At 35.0% G+C, this 22,268-nt stretch overlaps 1 protein-coding gene across 1 annotated transcript; it reads right to left on the reverse strand.

Annotated features, from left to right (window-relative positions):
- Positions 1-20,717: 20,717 nt before the first annotated feature.
- LOC136830839 (craniofacial development protein 2-like) lies at positions 20,718-21,497 on the reverse strand. The gene has a single exon (XM_067090817.1). The coding sequence runs from the start codon at positions 21,495-21,497 to the stop codon at positions 20,718-20,720; it is 780 nt and encodes a 259-aa protein (XP_066946918.1).
- Between the last annotated feature and the right edge of the window lie 771 nt (positions 21,498-22,268).

Below are 22,268 nucleotides of genomic sequence, written 5' to 3' on the forward strand. Positions count from 1 at the left end.
CTTAATATGGGGCAAGACCAAACGTGCAGGGGCCGGCATTACAGCAGTGGGTCTCGACTCAATGTAGTAGATATTTGTAGTTCTTAATTCTTCTTTTACATTTGTGTAGAGACAATATCTATTTCACTAACAAATATTCAGAAGTATATACTGTATATATACTGGAATAGTTTTTTTTTTTTTTATTCAATTCAATCTTTCTTTACCGCTTGTACCTTAGGCATTCCTTTGTATTCTGTGTCAGAGCGATGACCGAATTGTTAAACTGTTATATCCAAAATGATTCTATGTGCACGGTTCTTCTTAATCCCTATTCATTATTCCTCATTCAGTCCGTTAATTCATTCTCGAGTAAAATGTTCCTTTTTTTTTTTTGAAGAGGATCTCATTGTTGCTCAGTTCCAGTCAGCCCTTTTATAAAAACTTAGTTTGTCATTTTCCTTTCCCTCGTACATTAGTCTAGTCCCTTGTCCTATTCCACGAATGCTTTTAATAAAGATGCTTCTTCTTGATTTTATTTCTGGCAACGCACTCTGCTAAATAGACTATTTATTGACTGTTTAAAACTTCCGCAAATTGCGGAGTTACGTTGGATTAACGAGGCAATCAGGAGGCACTTTCAATAGGGAATGAGAAGAACGGATTAATATTATAACATTATATTTTCAGTTAATTGCAGGCTTACTGACTTTTTTAATACTAGCCAAATTAATGGAATGTGGTTTTCGTTTTAGAATATCTGTTCAAACGAACGCCCCAGCTAATTTGACCGAGTCTAGAGATACATACCATGCCTCTTATTTCTTTGAAAGCCTCGCCAAACTTCAAGACCGCGCTTTTGGTAAGGGCCCGTGCTGGCATATGGCCAACTTAATCTTAACCAACCGCTTCATATAAAAGTCCCGTTAGGAGACAGCCTTACCACCCAAGTCTTATAGGTTTTGTCATGGTTTGTTTGTCTGTTTCTCTGTTTGTTTTTGTTTGTCGTTTTGTACAGACTTTCACAATACCTTTACCAGCTGCAGGCCGTGACTGGCAACCAGGGATTATATTTTTGGAAAGACAGGAATAAAGCTTTTGGTGAACATTCAGTTCAGCCTTTGCCGCAGATTTACATCTCCGAACACACTTGTTTTTCACATATTCTAAGGTTCAGAGGGCAATGGGAGAGGCATTCCAATACATTTTCCCTATAGGTCTAGCCCGCATAGGGCCGTAGGGAACAATAAAATAAGAAAATTGAGGAGCTACAAGTGGGGATGGTTGCGAGGTTCCGGACGAACGAAAGTGCTATGAAAAGTGCTATGAAAAGTGACCACAGAAACAATAATGAATAATATCGCATGCGTACCCAGCGTACCTTAGACGTTAAAGGATCACCTTCTCGAGTCCTCCCGTTGCGATGGCATGTATCATTTAATTAACTGATTTAATCCTAAGGGGCGATGATTGCGGTGTCAAGGTCTTCCGGTTTCAGCGTTGAGGCGTAAAAATATTCAAATAGGACTATTTCAAATTTTATGGTTGCAGTGAAAGCAATATTAATATTATGACCAATTTTTTGCCTTTTTTTTTATTTAACATTTAAACTGAGGTTTGAGGAGGACTTTTTTTTTTTTTATCAAATTCATCAGCGATGAGTTAACGAAAATTTTGAAAATGCTTCGCAACTGTTTTTTGAGAAATTTGGCTTCTCGTGATATTTTCTTACAGTTTTAACATAAATGTGATAGATTTCACTCTCATGAAACCTATTAAACCTATTATGGCCTTACTGTATGCAATATATATATATATATATATATATATATATATATATATATATATATATATATATATATATATATATATATATATATATATATATATATATATTGCATACAATAAGGCCATAATAGGTTTCATGAGTGTGTGTGTGTGTGTATCTGACTCACATCAGGATCGAACTCATGTCTTTCAAATTAAAGTCGAGACCGCTGTCCACCAGGCCACACAAGTCATAAAAGAAGTTAGAACCTGTGTACCACTGTACTTAAGGCTTTACCTGGGCAGGCTAACTGCCTGCATACCAGCGTGTTTTCCCCAACTTCCCGACTCAGCAGTGACCCAATTGACAGCATTTTATTCGAATTATCGTTTCTGAGTGAATATGATAGAAATATCAACACACAATTACGTGTGGAACAGAAATAAATTTCTGACTCACATCAGGATCGAACCTAGACCTTTCAAATTAAAGACGAGACCTCTGTCCACCAGGCCACACAATCAGTGGTACACAGGTTCCAACTTCGTTTATGACTTATGTGGCCTGGTGGACAGTGATCTCGTCTTTAATTTCAAAGACCTAGGTTCGATCCTGACGTGAGTCAGAAATTTATTTCTGTTCCACACGTAGTTGTCTGTTGATATTTCTAATATATATATATATATATATATATATATATATATATATATATATATATATATATATATATAAAAAGTAGACACAAATATAAAAAGATATAACCTGACACGTTGTCCAAGTTGATGAAACAAGGTAAAAATGGAGTAAAAAGGAACCCGATAAAAATGAGAGTGAGAATTGGGAGGAGGACGTATATTTTCAAAATCACTTCTCAGAGCGAACAGAAAAGGCCAAGGGTTGTTTAAGCCGGATTTAAAGCGAATCTTCTCAGGGACAGATGCAACCAAGGTGTTTACTCTTTACGCTGCTTTTCGTTATTGTATTATCTTCTTCGAGTGGCTCGTATTTCCGTAATACTCTGGTGCCCACTGAGAGAGAACATTTGCCCTTCGAACTTACATGAGAGCATTTCAGCATTTGCCCATTTGTTACTTTGCCTTATCCATTTTCGCACACTTCTTTTCAGTCGGTGTTGATTGTCTTTTTGTTCAACACGGTTCGAATTATTACTTTCTTCCTTCTTTTGTTAAAAATAAAATAATGATTTCTGGTATTTTTTTATTCATTTTAGTACTTTATCTGCTTTCTTACATATTTCTTTTAGGGTCGTTTCTGGAGATAGATTGTAATTTCTTTCTTTTCGCGAGCTTTCATGACACACGATTCGAATTATATTTACATTTGAATACTTTCTTCTTTATATTTAATTTTAATTTTCCATCTACGTCAATTACTTTCATGGATTTTCAGTAACGATAGTGTTTCTCCTTGTAATATTGTTCCTCTTCAAAAAGCGCCTGTTAAAAGTTTTTTTTTTTTATTTCTTCTGTTCTAGATATTTCCCTTCATATATTTTAATATTCCATCTATTCATTGTTGCAAAACCGGTACTAAGAGAAATTGCTTCTTTTAGCTTTGCTTCTCGCCTATTTTTTCTTATTATTTTTTATCGTTCTTTTACATTGGTTATTTCTGTTATTGTTAGCTCTTTTTCATCATACTAAATTATTAAAGACTTTAGCAATGGATACAGTACCTTGTTGTCAGTAAAACGTTGTGGGTCGCTGGCAGAGTTGGGAGAAAAAACTGAGAACAAACCAGACGTAGATGTTCATTTATCCTGTCAAAACAGTTACCATCAAGAACGATATGACCTCGACGAGGCAATCCACACCCAAAAAGGGTGAAAATCAAAATGTTCCTCTTAACACATTCTCTCTCTCTCTCTCTCTCTCTCTCTCTCTCTCCAAATAAAAGAAGACAACTTCCAACTAGACTCGTTGCCTTGGGAGTCTTAGAAATAATGTAAAGTGTCCAGTTCACTCAAACGACTGCAATGAAGGGAACTCGTAAAGAAATATCCGCAGACATCGTTAAGTCTGGTTCATATAATTTTCTTAGTAAAAAAATTTCACCTTCAGATTTGGTCTGCCGTTTTATAGACATTAATTTCATTCTTACTTTAATAACTGCAAGAAATGCGTCTGAAGCTAGTATACCAATAGCGTTTATTCTTTTAAACTTTCGGTTTTTAAATTTTACCAAATCTGTTTAATCTTCATGTAGCATTTGGAAAGCGATAGGAAAAAAAAAAGAGTATTCATAAACTGAGAATTAGACAGAAATACCCTGGAATCTAATGCTTACTAATTTCCAGAAATTAACTCGGTGAATTTGTAATTTGTGTAACTTGTAATTTGTGTAACTGGGCAGCCTTTGGACAAAGCGTGCTGCCTTTCGCCAGACCCAACACATTTTCTTGTGACAGAGTTCCCAAGTGCTAGCTGGATCATTATCATTCATAGGTAGTGTCAGGGTTACATCTTTGATATCAAGTCCGTATTTAACTTCACAGAGGGTTATGGAAACCGCTGTCCTCTTAGGTCGACACGGTTAGTGGCTACTGAAGGCCTTGGTTTAGACTGACCTGTGAAGTCGCATTTGCTCGTAAAGAGGCAAACATTTCAATTCTCTTTTATGGCCTTGAAAATTGACACCACTGATGTTCCAGATAGCTTTCCTTTGAATTTTATTATTTTCGTTTAGATTAGTGTTGTGCCTGTTATGCAGCGCACAAATATTCTCTCTAATATAATTCATTTTTTATAATGAGACTATGAATATTAGTAAATTTCGTAAAAATTTTCCAAGTATTTCCTAAATTTTCATCATAAACTGACAATTGTCGTGTCCTCATATAAATGTTGTTACGCTTACATTATGTCCATCTTTGTCGAGTTATGTTATTTATTCTTCGCATTCTGTACTTTTGGTACATGTAGACGTCATTAACGCCTGTGTAGCATTATTATCAGCTTATTGTTAAACTGATACTCTCATGTCCTTACTGGAGCTTAGCTAGTCTAAAAATAGATTGCATTTGAACTTCTGTAACAGTAAAATATCTGATTGTCTATTGCCCATATATGCATTTTTTTCCAGCTCATAAACACTAAACAAAATTTATCACCAGCAAAATTTCAATTTGTAATCGAAATGGAATTAACAAACCAGTAATGAAAATCTCACTATGTTTGTTATCTACAGAAAAGATTCTTTTAGATTTTTTTCTTTGGAAAGTTTGTTTAAATATTATCAATGTATGCTAAGCTACTAGGCACAGATTCGGCTATAGAGTTTAAATATGTTTCATAAACAATACACTTCTCGCAACAAATTCCATATGGTCTTCGAAGCTGAAGTGCCTGGTCGTGTCTCTGAATAAATATGTTATGCAGTACTGTTAAGGGGTATTGTTTAAAAAAAATTGGTATAATCATAACTGTCAAAACACCCAGCTTAAGACAACATTTCAGTTTATCTTTATAATTAAGTTGAAACTGGTGATGTGTGTCATCTGAAAACAAACAAAAAATAACCATTATCCTAATATCAAATTACTGAAAGGTTTTAATACTTATATTATAGTTTTTTTGCCATTCTAGCACGAAAAATATTCCTGGGATTCAGAAGTGGTTGTATTTGTGTCAGTTTGCGTATGTGTTTGTTTGTTTATGTGTGTTCTTTCGTGACAACTGAGCTCGTAACAGGCAAAATAGACATGGTTACAGTCAGTTTATCATAATGAATCCCTCTCACAGGAATTTTTTTTTTCTACTGCTAGTTGGAGAACGCTGTTTGTTCATAAAAATCACATTCTTTCCTGCAATTCTGGAAAGTGGGAGGAAAAGATGCTCTAACTCTAGTATCAGAAGTCTTTTGCATAATATATTGTACATTTTACTGATAAAAACTTCACTTCGGTCTGTTATGACTTTCATCCGATTAATCTTATATCCAATAATCGCAAAGCGTGAAGTAAAACACTTAACTGGAAATAGTTAAAGAGAAATAGGTAGGAAAGAATTTTACTGAAAAAAGTTATTCTGCTTAAGCTCCATTGATGTAGGTGATATGTGTTAATTTAACTGCTGACATTTTCTATTTCATAATTAGAAATAATGAAAAAAATAAAGCAGAAGAAAAAAGCAAAATAACACAGATATACACAGAACCTTTTATTGAAGTGAATGCCTGTCCTTCGAGACTGTCCTCTTAAATGTTTCTTTTTCACAAAAATAACAGTCTCTTCTTTCTTCTCGTTTAACTCCAAAGAACACAGGTTTTGTCCACCTTTTGTCCAGCTCTCAACTGGGCGAAACGTACATAGTAAGGATTTTTTTATTCTTCAAACCATTTAAAAAAATTAATGCTTTGTGACATCCTGGCATATGTAATACAGCGAATTATGAAGCTGAATTTTACTGGTCAAAATAGTTATTCGGTCGCAAAATCTTATTAGACAATAATCACTCGACTGGTTATTATCAGCGCAGTGTTTGTAATTAAGGGAAAAAATCAAATAACTGCAGGTCATTACTTTTCAAGAGAAGCTTGAAACTATTTCACGTAAGAATGTCATGATTTATTTTTAAGAAATTACAATAAAATCATTACAGTATTAATAACAGAATGACCCAAGTCACGCAGTCTGAAAAACCAATAGACATTCTACTATGTCCACTACGGGTCATTTGCCGTAAATCGTTAATTGCCGTCTTGTTTTCTCTGCAATTCTTTGTATCATTTACATAAATCTATATCTTTCTATATTCTTTATTAACCCTGATGACAGAGCGGTAACATCTCTTGAAAAGGATTATTTTTAATCAATATTTATGGGTTCATTAAGTTTTATAGCATGAATGGCGATTGCCGAATAAAGGATCTTGGACCCAACGTCCCAAAAGACGTATAGGGTCATCAATACTACTTTATGGAGATCATTTCAACTTCGTTCTTTTATGAACTGGAATGAAAATCAGTCTTTTGTTCCCTTTTATTATGAGAAATTTTTAAATAATATCTACAAGATAACGAGCGGAAAATATATCCTCATTTCTAATTTATTCTCTCTCTCTCTCTCTCTCTCTCTCTCTCTCTCTCTCTCTCTCCAAAAAAATTTTTCGATTTATGAGAGCCTGTCCTACGTTGTAGATAGTAGGTGAGCTTCGATAACTAAAAACAATATTTGAGTTTTACATTTTTAATTCCCTGGAGTCTGAACTTTGATGCAGCAAAGCAGACAGTCAAAGAAATTATAAAAAGAAGGAAAAAAATGCTACTAACATTATCTCAGAGAATTTTATCTGCTTTTATGGTATTCGAAGAATACAATGCATAAATATTCATAATGGTAAGGGTAGTTTGCAAGGAATAAGAAATTCGTATTTCATCAGAGCCTCTGGGATCTGAGATTTATTTCCCCTCCATCAAACATGCATTGGTCGAATACAAACAATAACCGACACAGATTGGAAGGTTTGTTTTTACTGACAGAGAAGTGATAGGGGAATACATCATTCCTCCTCCTTCTCAGCCCTTTACTCCTTCTCCTCCTTCTCTGCCACCTTGTCTTCCTTATTCTAATATTCACTACGGTAAAACATCAGAATAACGGAAATCAAGGGTTTTTTTATCTGCAATTCTCGAAATAAATTTTAGTTTCTTCGGCGCAATCGAGTTTTCTGTACAGCGTATAATGCTGTATGAAAGTTTCAGTCATGGCCCATGAAACTCAGCAACGGTCCGGTAGTGGCTTGTGCTGCTGGTACCTTTATCGGTGCCAGAAGTACGATTATGGCTAACTTTAACCTTAAATAAAATAAAAACTACTGAGGCTAGAGGGCTGCAATTTGGTTTGTTTGATGATTGGAGGGTGGATGATCAACACACTAATTTGCAGCCCTCTAGCCTCAGTAGTTTTTAAGATCTGAGGGAAGACAGAAAAGTGTGAACTTACGGACAAAGCATCTCAATAGTTTTCTCTGACAGAAAACTAAAAAAAACAATTATGTCCTTTATTGCTATTTTGGTGGTTTTGCATGGTAAATGAGCTGGCTTAAAAAATGCTGTATATTTAATATTACATCTGTGGAAACTGCAAAAATAGATGGGTAAAGCTATAAAAAAACTAAATATAATTTTTTCATTTTTCAGATAATGAAAACTATTTTTAACTTTGATAACAAATAAATTAAGGAATTTATTAGATCCATTTAATAAACAGGACAGTGGCAATAATCTTGAATAATTCAGTAGACTTAAGCAAACTAACCAAAATTAATTTATTAATAATTCTTAACGGAATATATTAAAATATTTTTCTTCTGTTATTGTGATTCATGTTCCCTCGTCTGTCTCCTCTAGTCCTTTGCATAAACGAAAAACTTAAATAAAAATGATGTTCAAGTGCTCTTGCCTTCTTTCTATAAAAAGTTTAAATTTTGTTTTAGATTTCCTTTTTACATTTGTTGAGGCCTGCCTCTGATTCTAAGAATGACTGAAACGAATTTCTCTGGTAGGTGATTCATCTTAAGTGTTTTTAAAACTCATATGAAGAGCAAGGCATTGTGCAATGAATATAAACATACAGCAAAAGCTTTTCATGGACCAACAAGACAATTCGGACACAGTAAATCTCCTCCAATGTTCAATAATCCTCTACCAAAAGGTCGAGGATCAAAATTGCATTCCTATCTCATCCAAATTCCAATCGTCACTCGCCAGTCAACAGACTCACTATCGGGTAAAATTTTCATAAAAGTGTATAACTAACGCATTGCCTAATTATTTTAACAAATGTACAAATAAATAAAAATAACATTATTCAACTCGAGCTAAAAAGAAACATGCTGGTTGGAAAGACAACTTTAAATATGAAGAGATAATTTTGCTGCTCTGGAATCCCAATAACTTCACGAAGATTTACCTTCCTTATCTTCTAACCAGTTTCTTTCCATCTTTTGTCGTTGATGTGCTAAAACCAAGAAGGATAAAATACGCGAATTAAAATCTCAGACAGTTTTTTTCGTACATAAGTTAATTATCATTAAACAAGAGTTAAATCGGCAAGGACCAAGAGACTTTGAAGTCTAGTGTAAACCTTAGAACTCTTTAAACATAATCGAGGACTTTCTTTTTTTTTTATTTCAGTGCAACATATATAAGCAGAAATACAAGAGCAGTTCACAAATAAATGAGGAAAATATGATGTTCCTCCGTTATATTTATGATTTATACTTTACCTTTAGAAATATTTTAAGATTTCGTAGTATGTGGGCAGGTACAAGTAAGCAATGTACATAACAGTTAAAATTCTTCTGTCTTAAACGAGTATCAAAAACATTGTAGAAACAATTTTTTTCCAATTATAATTATACATTCCTTATTCTGAAAAATAGTTGTGTACTGAAATATTAACTAGAAGTAATACATACTGACAAAGAATCGTCAGAAATAAAAAAAAATAACACTTACTATATCGTATTCTTATTAAAAAATGTAGAAAGAAAGTCTCGTTAATTACCTTTCAGCCATTTGATAAAAGCCCAATGTTAACTATTCTCTTTTCTTTTCTCATTTGTCGAGCATATCTCTACTTCCAAAAAAGAGCTAATGATGGCGACGAACTCTAAATACTATTCATACTTCTAAAGAATATTTTTTTCCCATATTTGAAGTTTCTATAGAGGGCGAAGCAAGCGGGGTAAATACAGCCTTGAGGGAAATAATTTTTGGGGGGAAGAAAAAGAAGAAGGAAATATTTTCATGGTTCTACAAAACCCTGAAAGGGTGTTTCAATAAATGAGGCTCCTGGGACACATTAGGAAACGTATTGTTGAAATCCCCTCGCCTACTGAACAAGAGAACAAGAAGTGCTCTCTCTCTCTCTCTCTCTCTCTCTCTCTCTCTCTCTCTCTCTCTCTCTCTCTCTCTCATGTCAGATCTGGAAAGTAGTAGGTGAAATAGAAGCTATTAAAATCTGTTTCTCTGCTTAATGAGTTTCGGTTAGTAGTTTAAATTTAGAGTTATCCTGGCTATTTGTTTTTTTCGGGACTTAACAAAGTTTTTTTTTTCCTCTAATCTAAAACAGAGAATACATTTTTATTAAGTATACACACCATTTTGTTTAGACCCTTGTTTCTTATAATGATCAAAGATTACTAATTTATCTTCATATGTCATAGTAATAAATTTTGTTTTAAGGGAACTACTGATTGAGCCGTATTTTAAAGTTTCACTTCTCGAATTATTCATCCTAACTTGCTTGAAACCACTATAGCAATTTTCTAAATTTAGCAGCATTTAGCTACTTTCCACGACGGCTACAAAACCACCTTCTTACGATTGACACGTAGAGGCTTCTTGTGTTGTCTCCCAGCACTAGTAAATTCTATAGATTATTTTTGTATCTACGTGGTACAGGGGGCGTCATTTAGGGGGCTTGGGCGGGCAACTGCTCCCAAGACTCAAGTTGGCCCCAGCCTCAACTTGCCCCCTCTCACACCCCTCAAGCCCCAAGAAGTAAACAGCAGTGGGTTTTCCATTATCCCTACTGAAATACAAATCTGTCACCAAATTAAGTTATATCTGTCTGTGTGTCTGTCTCTCTATATTTCTCTATCACACACAGTGTTTGTTTGTCTGCCTATTTTGCTGAAATACCTTGCTCATGTGGCTTCAAAAGCACATGAAATTGCTCATCCAAACCATCTTTGCCGCCCCCCCCCCAACAAAAATCTGAAATGACGCCCCTGACGTGGTATCATTGCTGATGAGCACAAGCTTAGTAACGCAGTGGCTATTCCAAAGACTGGCCTATCTGCAGGCTGCAGTAACTATATCTCTGCTCCCTGTGTTATTCAAAGTTGTAGAAAACTAATTTTACTCCAGTCTACAAGTATGTGGAATCCAAAGGATTGTTAGCTGATAGTCAACATGCATAAAGAACACAGGTACGTGTGGTGCTATTTTAGATTTGACATGCCATTTGCAAGAGAATCTTCATAAGGGCTTTGAGTGTTGAGCAGTTCAGAAAGATTTTGTTGCTATTTTCAGTTTAGTAAATCATAAGGCAGTTATTCCTAAACTTTACAACCTTGGAGTGGGTGGATATGTTTTAGGATTACTTCTAGATTTCCTTACAAGTAGGCAACAGTGATCTTTAGCGAACAAAGACCTATTGTGTCTAGAAGTCCAATGGGTTTCGTTTTTGGTTGCCTGATATTTTTAGTGAATGCAACAGTTGTGGGTGTAGAAAAGCCTCCTCCTATGAGAAACAAAGCTGCCCTTATTCTCAATCGTGACATCGAGCACTCCAGTCAAAAGAAAACGTTGTAGATGGGTTGATCTTGTACTGATTTTCCACCTCATCCTCCCCTTCAGGTGGACGGGACTTCTGAATGAGTCTGAAGCTCTGACTTAGTTGGTGCAACTTTTGGCAATCTTACTTTTAAGAAACATCTAATGAAAGAGTCAGCAACTGCAACACGGAAGTTAGCTATTTTGCAACATGCCTCAAACTTTGGCAATCCATTCGGCTTCATGTGCAGGGCCTCTGATAGTTGGCCGGCATGAGGCGTCCCACTACCTCTTTAGGTTCCTGCCTCTACTGCTAGTGTTTCAACAGTTCCTGCTCATTATATTTCTGGAGAGAATCTGTTAGAAATAGTGGTGTGTACACGGGAGCATAGTCAGTGGATGGAGCAACTTGCCTTGATAATGTTGAATCATTGAAGGGTTTACTTTTCACAGCAGGAATATTGAATACATCGTACATACATGCATACGATTGCTGATGTGTGTGTGTGTGTATATATATATGTATGTATATATATATATATATATATATATATATATATATATATATATATATATATATATATATATATATATATATATATATATATGTGTGTGTTACAGGAATATATGAAATCAGGGTTTCACAAAATCCCTAATGAATATGTGAAATGAGCAACTCACTTAGGAACATATTTTGATCCCCGAGGGCTAGTACTATACACGGCAAAACAGTGATTCATCTACACTGTTTTGCCGTGTTTACTGCTAGTCCCTGGGGTTCATATGTGTTTTGCCGTGTTTAGTACTAGCCCCTGAGGTATCAAATCCACTTAGGGACATTTGATCCTCAGGGGTTAGTATTAAACACGGCAAAATACATTTGACCACCCAGGTGCTAGTACTAAACACGGTGAAGCATTGTAAATGAATCACTGTTTCGCCGTGTTTAATACTGGCTCTCGGAGGTTAAATGTTCCTAAGCGAATTGGTCATTTCACATATTCCCTGTAACATATATACATGCACGCACATACATACAAGCACACAAAAAAACACACACATAGATAAAAAAATATATATATATATATATATATATATATATATATATATATATATATATATATATATATAGATATATATATATATATATATATATATATATATATATATATATATATATATATATATATATATATATATATATATATATATATATATATATATATACATATATATACTGTATATGTATATATATATATATATATATATATATATATATATATATATATATATATATATATATATATATATATTCTGCTGTTCACCCTCTATGCATTTATTTGTAGGAATATCATTCTGACAAAGGCGGGAGAAGGCGGTTCTATCGGCCAGGTTAGCGTAGGCAATTCAAAAAAATTTAACGTCCGTTCATAGCAAGACTAGGTAGCTTTAGGGACCTAACCCCATAGGAACGTTTCCACAATTAACCTCTATTGAAGGTGGTCTTAAGTTTCCTTTTACCTGTTCTGTTCGGCGGACGTTTTGACAAAATTTCAGACCCCGCGGTCATAAAAAGACGCCGACCCTGTGTGTCTGACCCAGCGAGGTCGGGAGAGAGAGACAATCACCCATCAGGAACGCATGTCTGTGCGTCCAGCTCTTCTTCCCGTTGTCTTTCAGTCTTATGTTACTAAGTGAAGTGGCAAATTAATCCCAGAAATTCCAGTCGTCCGTTGTATGCGCAACAACTTGTCGTCCACGGTAAGTCTGATTTTCGTTCAAAACTTCGTCGACCTACTAATATCTTTTCCTGTATTTCTATTTTCCTTTGTTTCATTCTTCGCCACCTTCTCGATACCTCAAGCAACAATTTGCTTTTACGAAGTCTAGATTAAGAATAATTTATATTGCTTAGCGACGCTCAACTATTCCCGTGAAGTAACTAGGAATTAGGGAAGGTTAACAAGTCATTTATAGCATTTAGACAGCCTTGTGTCTCGATCCCATTGTTCGGAAGAGCCTGTTGTGTTTTAAAACCATACTGAACGAAGAGAAAATTGACGGCGTCCGAAGTTGGGTGACTGTTAAAGTAAATTCCTTAGTTACTGCATATTCTTTGTGTCGAGGGTTCTCCTGGACTGGCGACCTTATTTCATTAATAAACATCTGTCTTTGAGGTCAATTTGTAGCTTCAATTGACAGGTTACGTGTGTCCTTGGCATGCAGGACCTTATTAATTATGTTAATCAAGTAATAAACTCATCAGCCAAGCCCCCATACTGACAATATATATATATATATATATATATATATATATATATATATATATATATATATATATATATATATATATATATATATATATATATATATATATATATATATATATATATATATATATATATATATATATATATATATATATATATATATATATATATATATATATATATATATATATATATATATATATATATATATATATATATATATATATATATATATATATATATATATATATATATATATATATATATATATATATATATATATATATATATATATACATATATATATATATATATATATATATATATATATATATATATATATATATATATATATATATATATATATATATATATATATATATATATATATATATATATATATATATATATATATATATATATATATATATACATATATATATATATATATATATATATATATATATATATATATATATATATATATATATATATATATATATATATATATATATATATATATATATATATATATATATATATATATATATATATATATATATATAAATATATATATATATATATATATATATATATATATATATATATATATATATATATATATATATATTAAATTTATCAGATACACAATGGTTCTGCTCATTAGTAGAATTACTAAAAGGACCTCATTCAAACTGGATGGTATCTGATGGAGTATTTATTCAGAAAAAGTTACAAGCTTTCTTTTACAAACATTCCACATTATCAAGTATCCATACAGTGACCAGACGCGTAGTCCAGCTGTATTTATATCTTTGTGCTGGGTACTTTTAATCCTATAATCGCCTGGCTCCTCCTATGTAACCCCCACCACCTCGTGATCTTGGCCTTTCTCTGCCTCCTTCTTCTTCCAGGTGTCCATTTTCCATGCGTTCTCTTGTGTTTTTCCTTCGTTTCTTTGCTACTGTGGAGTATACGATTTTTCTAGATATGCTGTCTTCAAAGCCGTTTCCTGTGTTTCCTGCCATTGTGTTATTGGCACATGCTATGAAGGCGTTCTCTACAACCAGTCTGGCCGTTTTGTTGGTGTTCCTGTTCAGAAAACTCATATTTTTCCAGTCTATTTTATGGTAATTTTCCCATCATTCTTAAACAAGGCGAAGGTGTCATCAATATACCTACCATAAAGGAGTGGGTGGAACCTAAGTGGACATTCATCTAACCTGCGCTCTTCCAGCGAGCACATGAAGATGTTGGCAAAAGTAGGACCCAAAGGAGAGCCCATGGCTACACCGTCAGTTTGTTTAAAAGTTTGCCATCAATGAATGATTGTGATATTGACTCGTTTTTAGCATATGTTAATACTAAACATAATAACATTAAGTTTACTGTAGAGAAAGAGATGAATAATCAGTTGCCTTTCCTAGACGTTCTTGTTACTAGGGATCATGGATTTTTTAATACTTCTGTTTTTAGAAAGAAGACTTTTACAGATTTAGGATCCAATTACTATAGTTCCTGTTGTTATGGTTTTAAACTTAACTCTATTTTTACTCTCCTCCACAGGGCGTTTTTTATTACATCGAACTGCCAATCCTTCCATCAAGAAATTAGTTTCCTTTCTGAATATTTTATGAATAACTGCTTCCCACAGAACTTGTTTTTTAAAAACTCCGTATTTTCCTTAACAAACAATTCATGAACATCGCCAAACCTTGTACTGTACCAAAATTAGCTTTTTATGCCAAATTTCCATTTTTACATGACGATTCTTTTCGACAAAGGTTCGCACAAATTGTCCATAAACATTATGGTGCCATTAATCTAAAATTAATCCCTAAAAATCCACTAACGATTGGTTCCGTTTTCAGATACAAAGATCGATTAAACCCTCTTTTGACCTCTAACGTGGTATATAAGTATACTTGCCCTAAGTATAACTCTGGGACATATGTCGGATACACGAGGAGGTTACTGAGGGTCAGAATCGACTCCCATCGGGAATTAATTTTTCGGACTGGCTGTAGGCTCTGCAATCCCGAGCATTCAAGCATAAGAAACCATTCAAACATTTGTAAAACATATATTGATAGGAATGATGTCTGTATCATAGGCCAAACAATTAATGCATGCGAACTGCCTATCCTGGAATCATTATTTATTAAACAACTAGTTCCCCAGTTAAATGCCTAGGCCTCCTCCACTCAGCTCTACCTGAGTTAACTTTTTATTTATGCATTCTTTCTTCTGCCTTCCTGGTATAAGGTTGGTTAGCGGTCTTTGATTTTGCTTTTATGTCTTTTTTTTTTTTTTAATAGTATTCTAACTGTGCTGTATTTTGTGAATTTTATTGATTTTTTAGAGAATTTTTAAAGTAATTTTATTCATTATTTAACAGACTCCTGATGATATAATAAAGTCATTTATTACGAAACGTTGGAAATAAAGAATTATGCTGGGATTAGTACATTTCCATGGTCCACCTTTTCTGATTATATATGCGATATGATATATATATATATATATATATATATATATATATATATATATATATATATATATATATATATATATATATATATATATATATATATATATATATATATATATATATATATATATATTGATTGATCGATTGTATATAACTTACGCAAGTATGTGTGAACTCCAGAGTGAAAACCACTCGACATAAACATCAAACACATTTTCATAATTATGAGACGGAATGTTACAGAACTCGCTCGCCATTTCATACAAGATATTCTGCTCTCTTCAAAGTTTTCTCTCTCTCTCTCTCTCTCTCTCTCTCTCTCTCTCTCTCTCTCTCTCTCTCTCTCTCTCTCTCTCTCTCTCTCTCTCTCAACCATAATGCGGCAGCTCCATTATGTGTCTCTTAGAGCCTTAATTAAGCTGGGTAAATTTTCCCCATTGTGCTTCAACGTGGCATTAAAAGCGTCTCCTAATGAATTAGATAAAAAAAAAAAAACATGATTTACATTTAGGAATTTTTTACCTGCTGGTTTTTTTCAGAACTTTTCAAAGGCTAGGAGTGAACTTGCACAGAACAGTGTAAGAGAAAAGGGACATTTTTTCTCTGCTTAATAAAGAGGTGTGTGAGGCTACGATACAGCAAAGTTATCGTTAAACAAGTAGAAATACTCGTCTATTTTCGCTCACACTCCCAGTATTTTATTTACGTAATGTAAGAACAAAGGAGAAATAAGTTCCTTTGAAAAAAGGAATTATCAAATAATTACCAAAAAACTGATTTAGAGATTTCCTTTACCTTAGCAAAGAATTTAATGATTGCCAAGATATGAAACATTATCTAACGTGGAAGCTATCTTTAGATTTTTTCAAGGGGTAATGTAAAGAGGAACAGGGATTGTCTGCTTCAATAAAATCGAAATCGATGGGCATGACTATATCGTTACAGCAAATGTATCTCTACCACGTGGGTGATCTTTCACGCTCACTCTAAACATTGTTATTATAATACATGTAAAAGGGAAATGTATTAATTAAATAGGATCTATATATATATATATATATATATATATATATATATATATATATATATATATATATATATATATATATATATATATATATATATATTATAATTATTATAAACTGGGGGCTTGGTTGGAGAGAGAATTGGAACAATTTAGCATAATGGACTGCCAAAGAACTAAGTGGGCCCGAGTTTATAAACAAAAGAAAGCTACTGGGAACTCAACTTAGATTTTCCTGGATTTATAACTGAATGATTAAGGTCGCCATTAGGAATTAGACTTCTTTGACAATTTAAAAGGGGGTTTATTTACAGAGACTGGGCAAGTACGCAAGAAGACAAAACAGAATGTAAATTGTAACTAATGTACAGGCACATAAATTATATACAGTAGAGCAATAATGCAGCGCTTGGCAAATAAGCAATGTAAATATGAAGGGGGTAAGGTACAATCATCCCTGTTATAACAATAACTCGGTTAAGTTAAAATTACATTAAATCATCCCTGTTGGTTATTCTTCAAAAGGGATGAACTCCAGCGTAATGGAATCAGTTCATTAAGATAATTTCTGTGGGGGCCCAGCAACGGAGTCTTGCAATCAGGCTGCGACCAGGAATGGTTGCGAAATTTGGATGGCAGTCAGAATTAGCGGGACATAGATTTGCAACCGAGCAGATGATGACTCCCTGCAAGAGAGGTTAGAAGTTAACACCATGCAAAAAGAGAAATGAAATCTCCCTATAAAAGTATAACGCAAATGCACATTCTTAAATTCTAAACGTTACGTACCCCAGCCGATAAATATAAGAAATCACATAATCACAATCTTGGAATCTCAGTGGATTGGGCTTCTGAAACAATGAACACGTGTTGCCACCACACATAGGGGGAAGCTTCAAGCACTTGTATCACTTAGACTAATTTGCCATTAATTTGCACTGGGGAAGGGATAATTGGAAATTTATCACTGAATCATTTCACTTGATTTCAAGGCAAGTTATGGGGCGAGTTATGAGCTGCCGGAGCAGGTTGACTTAACAAAGGGAAAGGTTTTGTGGAGAAAGGAATTGAAGTTTAAAGGAATGGAAAAAATCAAGGGATTTCAGGGGGGACGGAAAGGGCTGGCGTACTGACTACTTGAGAATCACGAACCTGGTCTACAGTTGTAGCGCCAAAACACGATTGACTCGGCCATTCATCGAAGTAGCGTTCACCCAGCTAAGACGGAAGGAACGCAGACATGCGTCTTCGACTGGATATCGGAGGCATCTGACTTGCCATCTCTGAGACTGCGCTTGGCTTGGGCCTGTTTGTCGAAATTTAGGCCTATTGGTCCTGCAAAAAGTCATACAGCCAGCAAAAGAGCGGAGGGAAAGGATCCTTAAGATTAAGTACTTAGAGGTTAAGGTCCTACCTGTAGGCTAGCCCCATTATATCCCTTAAGCTTGCAATACCTAACTACTCCCACATCACGTGATGGGGGTGAAAAGGGGGGCTACATTGATTGTTTCCCCAGATCAGGTGAGTGGTGGGAGGTGATTCCTACATTGGTGAAAACTAGCGCTAACTGCTATTCTCTGGTTTGAAATACTCTTGCTTCTCCCTTACCCGCCATACTTTCTCTGTCCCGATAGTCAATTGAAATGAGAAACTGCATTACAAGAATAATGATGCACTGGCGGCTAAATGAGGGAGGGATAAATCCTGACAATATACAGTATATGTATATATATATATATATATATATATATATATATATATATATATATATATATATATATATATATATATATATATATATATATATATATATATATATATATTATATCTATATATATATATCTTCTTCTTTATCTTCAGCTTTTCCCATCTTTATATGGGGTAGCTGTTTGTTATTAGTCTTCTCCATCTTCTGCGGTCATGCAGCATTACCTCACTCACGTTCTTCTCCTGCATGTCCCTGTTAATTGTGTCTCTCCATCTCATTCTTGGTCTACCTCTCCTCCTTGTTCCAGGCACTTCCATATTCATGGTTCTTTTACATACAGAATCCTCCTCTCTTCTCATAACATGTCCAAACCATTGTAATCGTCTCTGTTGCAGTTTCTTTGATATTTCTGTAACTTTCACCGTCCCTCTTATGAAGTCATTCCTTATCCTGTCTCTTCTTGTCACTCCGCACATCCAACGCAGCATTCTCATTTCTGCCACTTCCATCTTTCTCTCTTGTGCTTTCTTCATAGGCCATGTTTCACAACTATACATCAACGCAGGTCTGACAATGCTCTTGTACATTTTTCCCTTCATCTTTACATTAAATCTTTTGTCACATAACACACCTGATGTTTTCCTCCAATTGCACCAAGCTGATTGTATTCTGTGATTCACTTCCTCCTCCATCCCTCCACAATCAGTGACACACGACCCAAGGTACTTAAAGGATGTAGCTCTTTTTACTTCTGCCTGCTCTAAGTTGATGCTTCCCTCTTGATCTCCTCCATTCATCCACATATATTCCGTTTTTGCTCTGCTTATCTTTAGGCCTCTGTCCTCCAATGCACTTCTCCACAACTCCAATTTCTTGTCTGCTTCTTCCTTACTGGTGGTCACTAGCACTATGTCATTTGCAAAGAGTACACTCCAAGGCACCTGATCTTTCACTCCAGACACTATCACATCCATTACCATATCAAAAATATAGGGACTCATGGCAGAACCTTGGTGGAGTCCCACTTTCACCTCAAACTTGTCTGTTGTTCCTACTGAGCTTCTTACCTGTGTTGTTGCTTCTCTATACATATCATTTACAATCCTCATATATTTTTCTGAGACACCTTTTTCCCTCATGCACCTCCACACTTCTTGCCTAGGCACTCGATCATATGCTTTCTCAAGATCTATAAATACAAGATGTAGTTCCTTTCCTTTTTCTCTATATTTATCCATTACTTGTCACCATACAAAGATGGCATCTGTTGTCCCTTTTCCTGGCATGAACCCAAACTGTTCGTCACTTATAGATGTTTCAGCCCTTAGCCTTGCCTCTATTATTCTTTCATAGATTTTCATGGTATGTGCCATCAACTTTATGCCCCGATAGTTGGCACAATCTTGGATGTCCCCTTTTTCTTTGTAAATGGGGACTAGCAGGCTGTTTCTCCAGGCGTCAGGTATCTTCTCCTGCTGGTAGATCTTATTGAACAAGTCCCACAAGATGTCAATTCCCTCCTCTCCTAAGCACCTCCACAACTTGACTGGTATTCCATCTGGTCCCACTGCTTTACCTTTCTTCATTTTACTTAGTGCCCGCCTCACTTCTCTCCGACTAATCCTGGGAACTTCTCTTTCATTTGCTACTCCATCCTCAATGATATTCCTGGGATTTTCTTCATTTAGAAGATTTTCAAAATACTCTCTCCATCTACTTTTAATTTCCTCCTCTTTTTTTTTAGAACCTTACCATTTCCATCTTTAATTTGCTTAATGTGTGTGAGGTCTTTTGTTGCTTTGTCTCTAGTTTTGGCTATCCTGTGGATGTTTCTTTGGCCCTCCGGTGTGTCAACATTCTCATACAAATCATTAAAAGCAGCAGTCTTGGCTCTGGCAACTTGTTGTTTTGCAACTTTCTTTGCTTCTTTTGATATTTGCTCATTTTCTTCTGTTTTGTGTTTATCATAGTTCTTTTGGGATTCTTTCTTTTTCTTGGTCTTGTCTTGTGTGTCTTTATTCCACCACCAGCTTTCTTTATCTTTTGGGGGACCTTTGCCTGATGTTTTGCCTAAAATTTCCTCCCCATACCTTAGGATCACATTGCTGTTAAACTCCCACCAATCATTTACATCATCTTCCAACTTTATTTCTCTCAGAACATTCTCCTTAAACCTAGATCTCAACTCCACATTTTCTGCCTTTTCTAGCTCCACCATTTGATCTTAGGTTATTTTTCCTCTTTCCCTTTGTCCCTTTTCGAATTGAAAGGTCCGCAACCACCAGCTTATGTTGTTGGCCAACATTCTCTCCATACATAATTTTACAATCCTTTACTTCCTTAAGGTGTTGTCTCCTACAGAGCAGAAAACCAATTTGACTCTCTCTTCCACCACTTCTATATGTCACATAATCTTTCTTCATAAAGAATGTATTAATTAGTGCCATATCAAATGCCACTGCGAAGTCTATGATGCCTTCGCCTTCTTCGTTCCTCTCCCCCATTCCTAGTCCTCCATGGATTCTTGAAATCACTCTTCTATCTGTACCTATATGTCCATTCAAGTCTCCACCCAATACAACTCTCCCTTCCTCTGAGATTGATGTTAATACTTCATCCAACTCCCGCCAAAACATTAACTTCTCTTCCTCATCACATCCAGCTTGCGGGGCATAAGCACTTATCACATTTAGGACTTCTTCTGATAACATTAACTTGACCTTCATTATCCGACTACCACTTCTTTTGACTTCTACCACTTTTTCCTTCAGTTCACTGTTTACAATGATGCCTACTCCACTTCTACCATTCTCGTCTGCTCCACTGTACAGGAGCTTACATCCTCCTCCTATTTCCTTTGCCTTGTTCCCTCTCCACCTTGTTTCTTGCACACACAAGATGTCAACTCTCCTCGTATTCATCATCTCCGCCACCTCTCTACTCTTTCCTGCCATACTACCCACATTTAGTGTCCCAATTCTAATCATATGGACTTGCTTCTTTAACTACAATCTCCCACACTGCGGTAGCCCTTGCCTATTTATCGGAGGGGTCAGGCGAGGCCCCTGCACGTCGCTTAACTGGGGTACGCCCTGGCATTCTCTCTGAATCTGGATTAGACTAACCATGGTTCTGGCATTGGGTTTTTACAGTCGGATGCCCTTCCTGTCACTAACCCTCTCTATTTACCCGGGCTTGGGACCAGCACCAAGTTGGGCTGGCTTGCCCCCAGTGGCTAGATTATATATATATATATATATATATATATATATATATATATATATATATATATATATATATATATATATATATATATATATATATATATATATATATATATATATATATTAGCTGAACAACCCTGTGCTGCCCATAAAAACTCTGAGTGACAGTCTATAGGTAGGAGAGGGAGGAGGGAGGAGAAGGGAGAGGGAGAGTGGTTTATGTTGACAGTCCAAAAAATGGTCCTGCTTTTTATATATGAATGTTCATCCTTCTAACAGTCGTGGATGAACTGACAGTCATTACTGTGGTGATTGTCCCTTTTATATTGGTATTACTGTGCTGTCTATCTCTTTTCCCAAGTATTACTGTAGTGACTGGGCCTTTCATCCACGAATTACTATGCTGTCTGCCTCTTTTATTAAGGTATTACTGTGATGACTGTCCTTTTTATCCAGGTATTTCAATATTGACTGTCCCTTTTATCAAGGTATTACAGTGGT

Source organism: Macrobrachium rosenbergii, chromosome 47, assembly GCF_040412425.1.
Source record: "Macrobrachium rosenbergii isolate ZJJX-2024 chromosome 47, ASM4041242v1, whole genome shotgun sequence".
Taxonomy (NCBI): Eukaryota; Metazoa; Arthropoda; class Malacostraca; order Decapoda; family Palaemonidae; genus Macrobrachium; species Macrobrachium rosenbergii.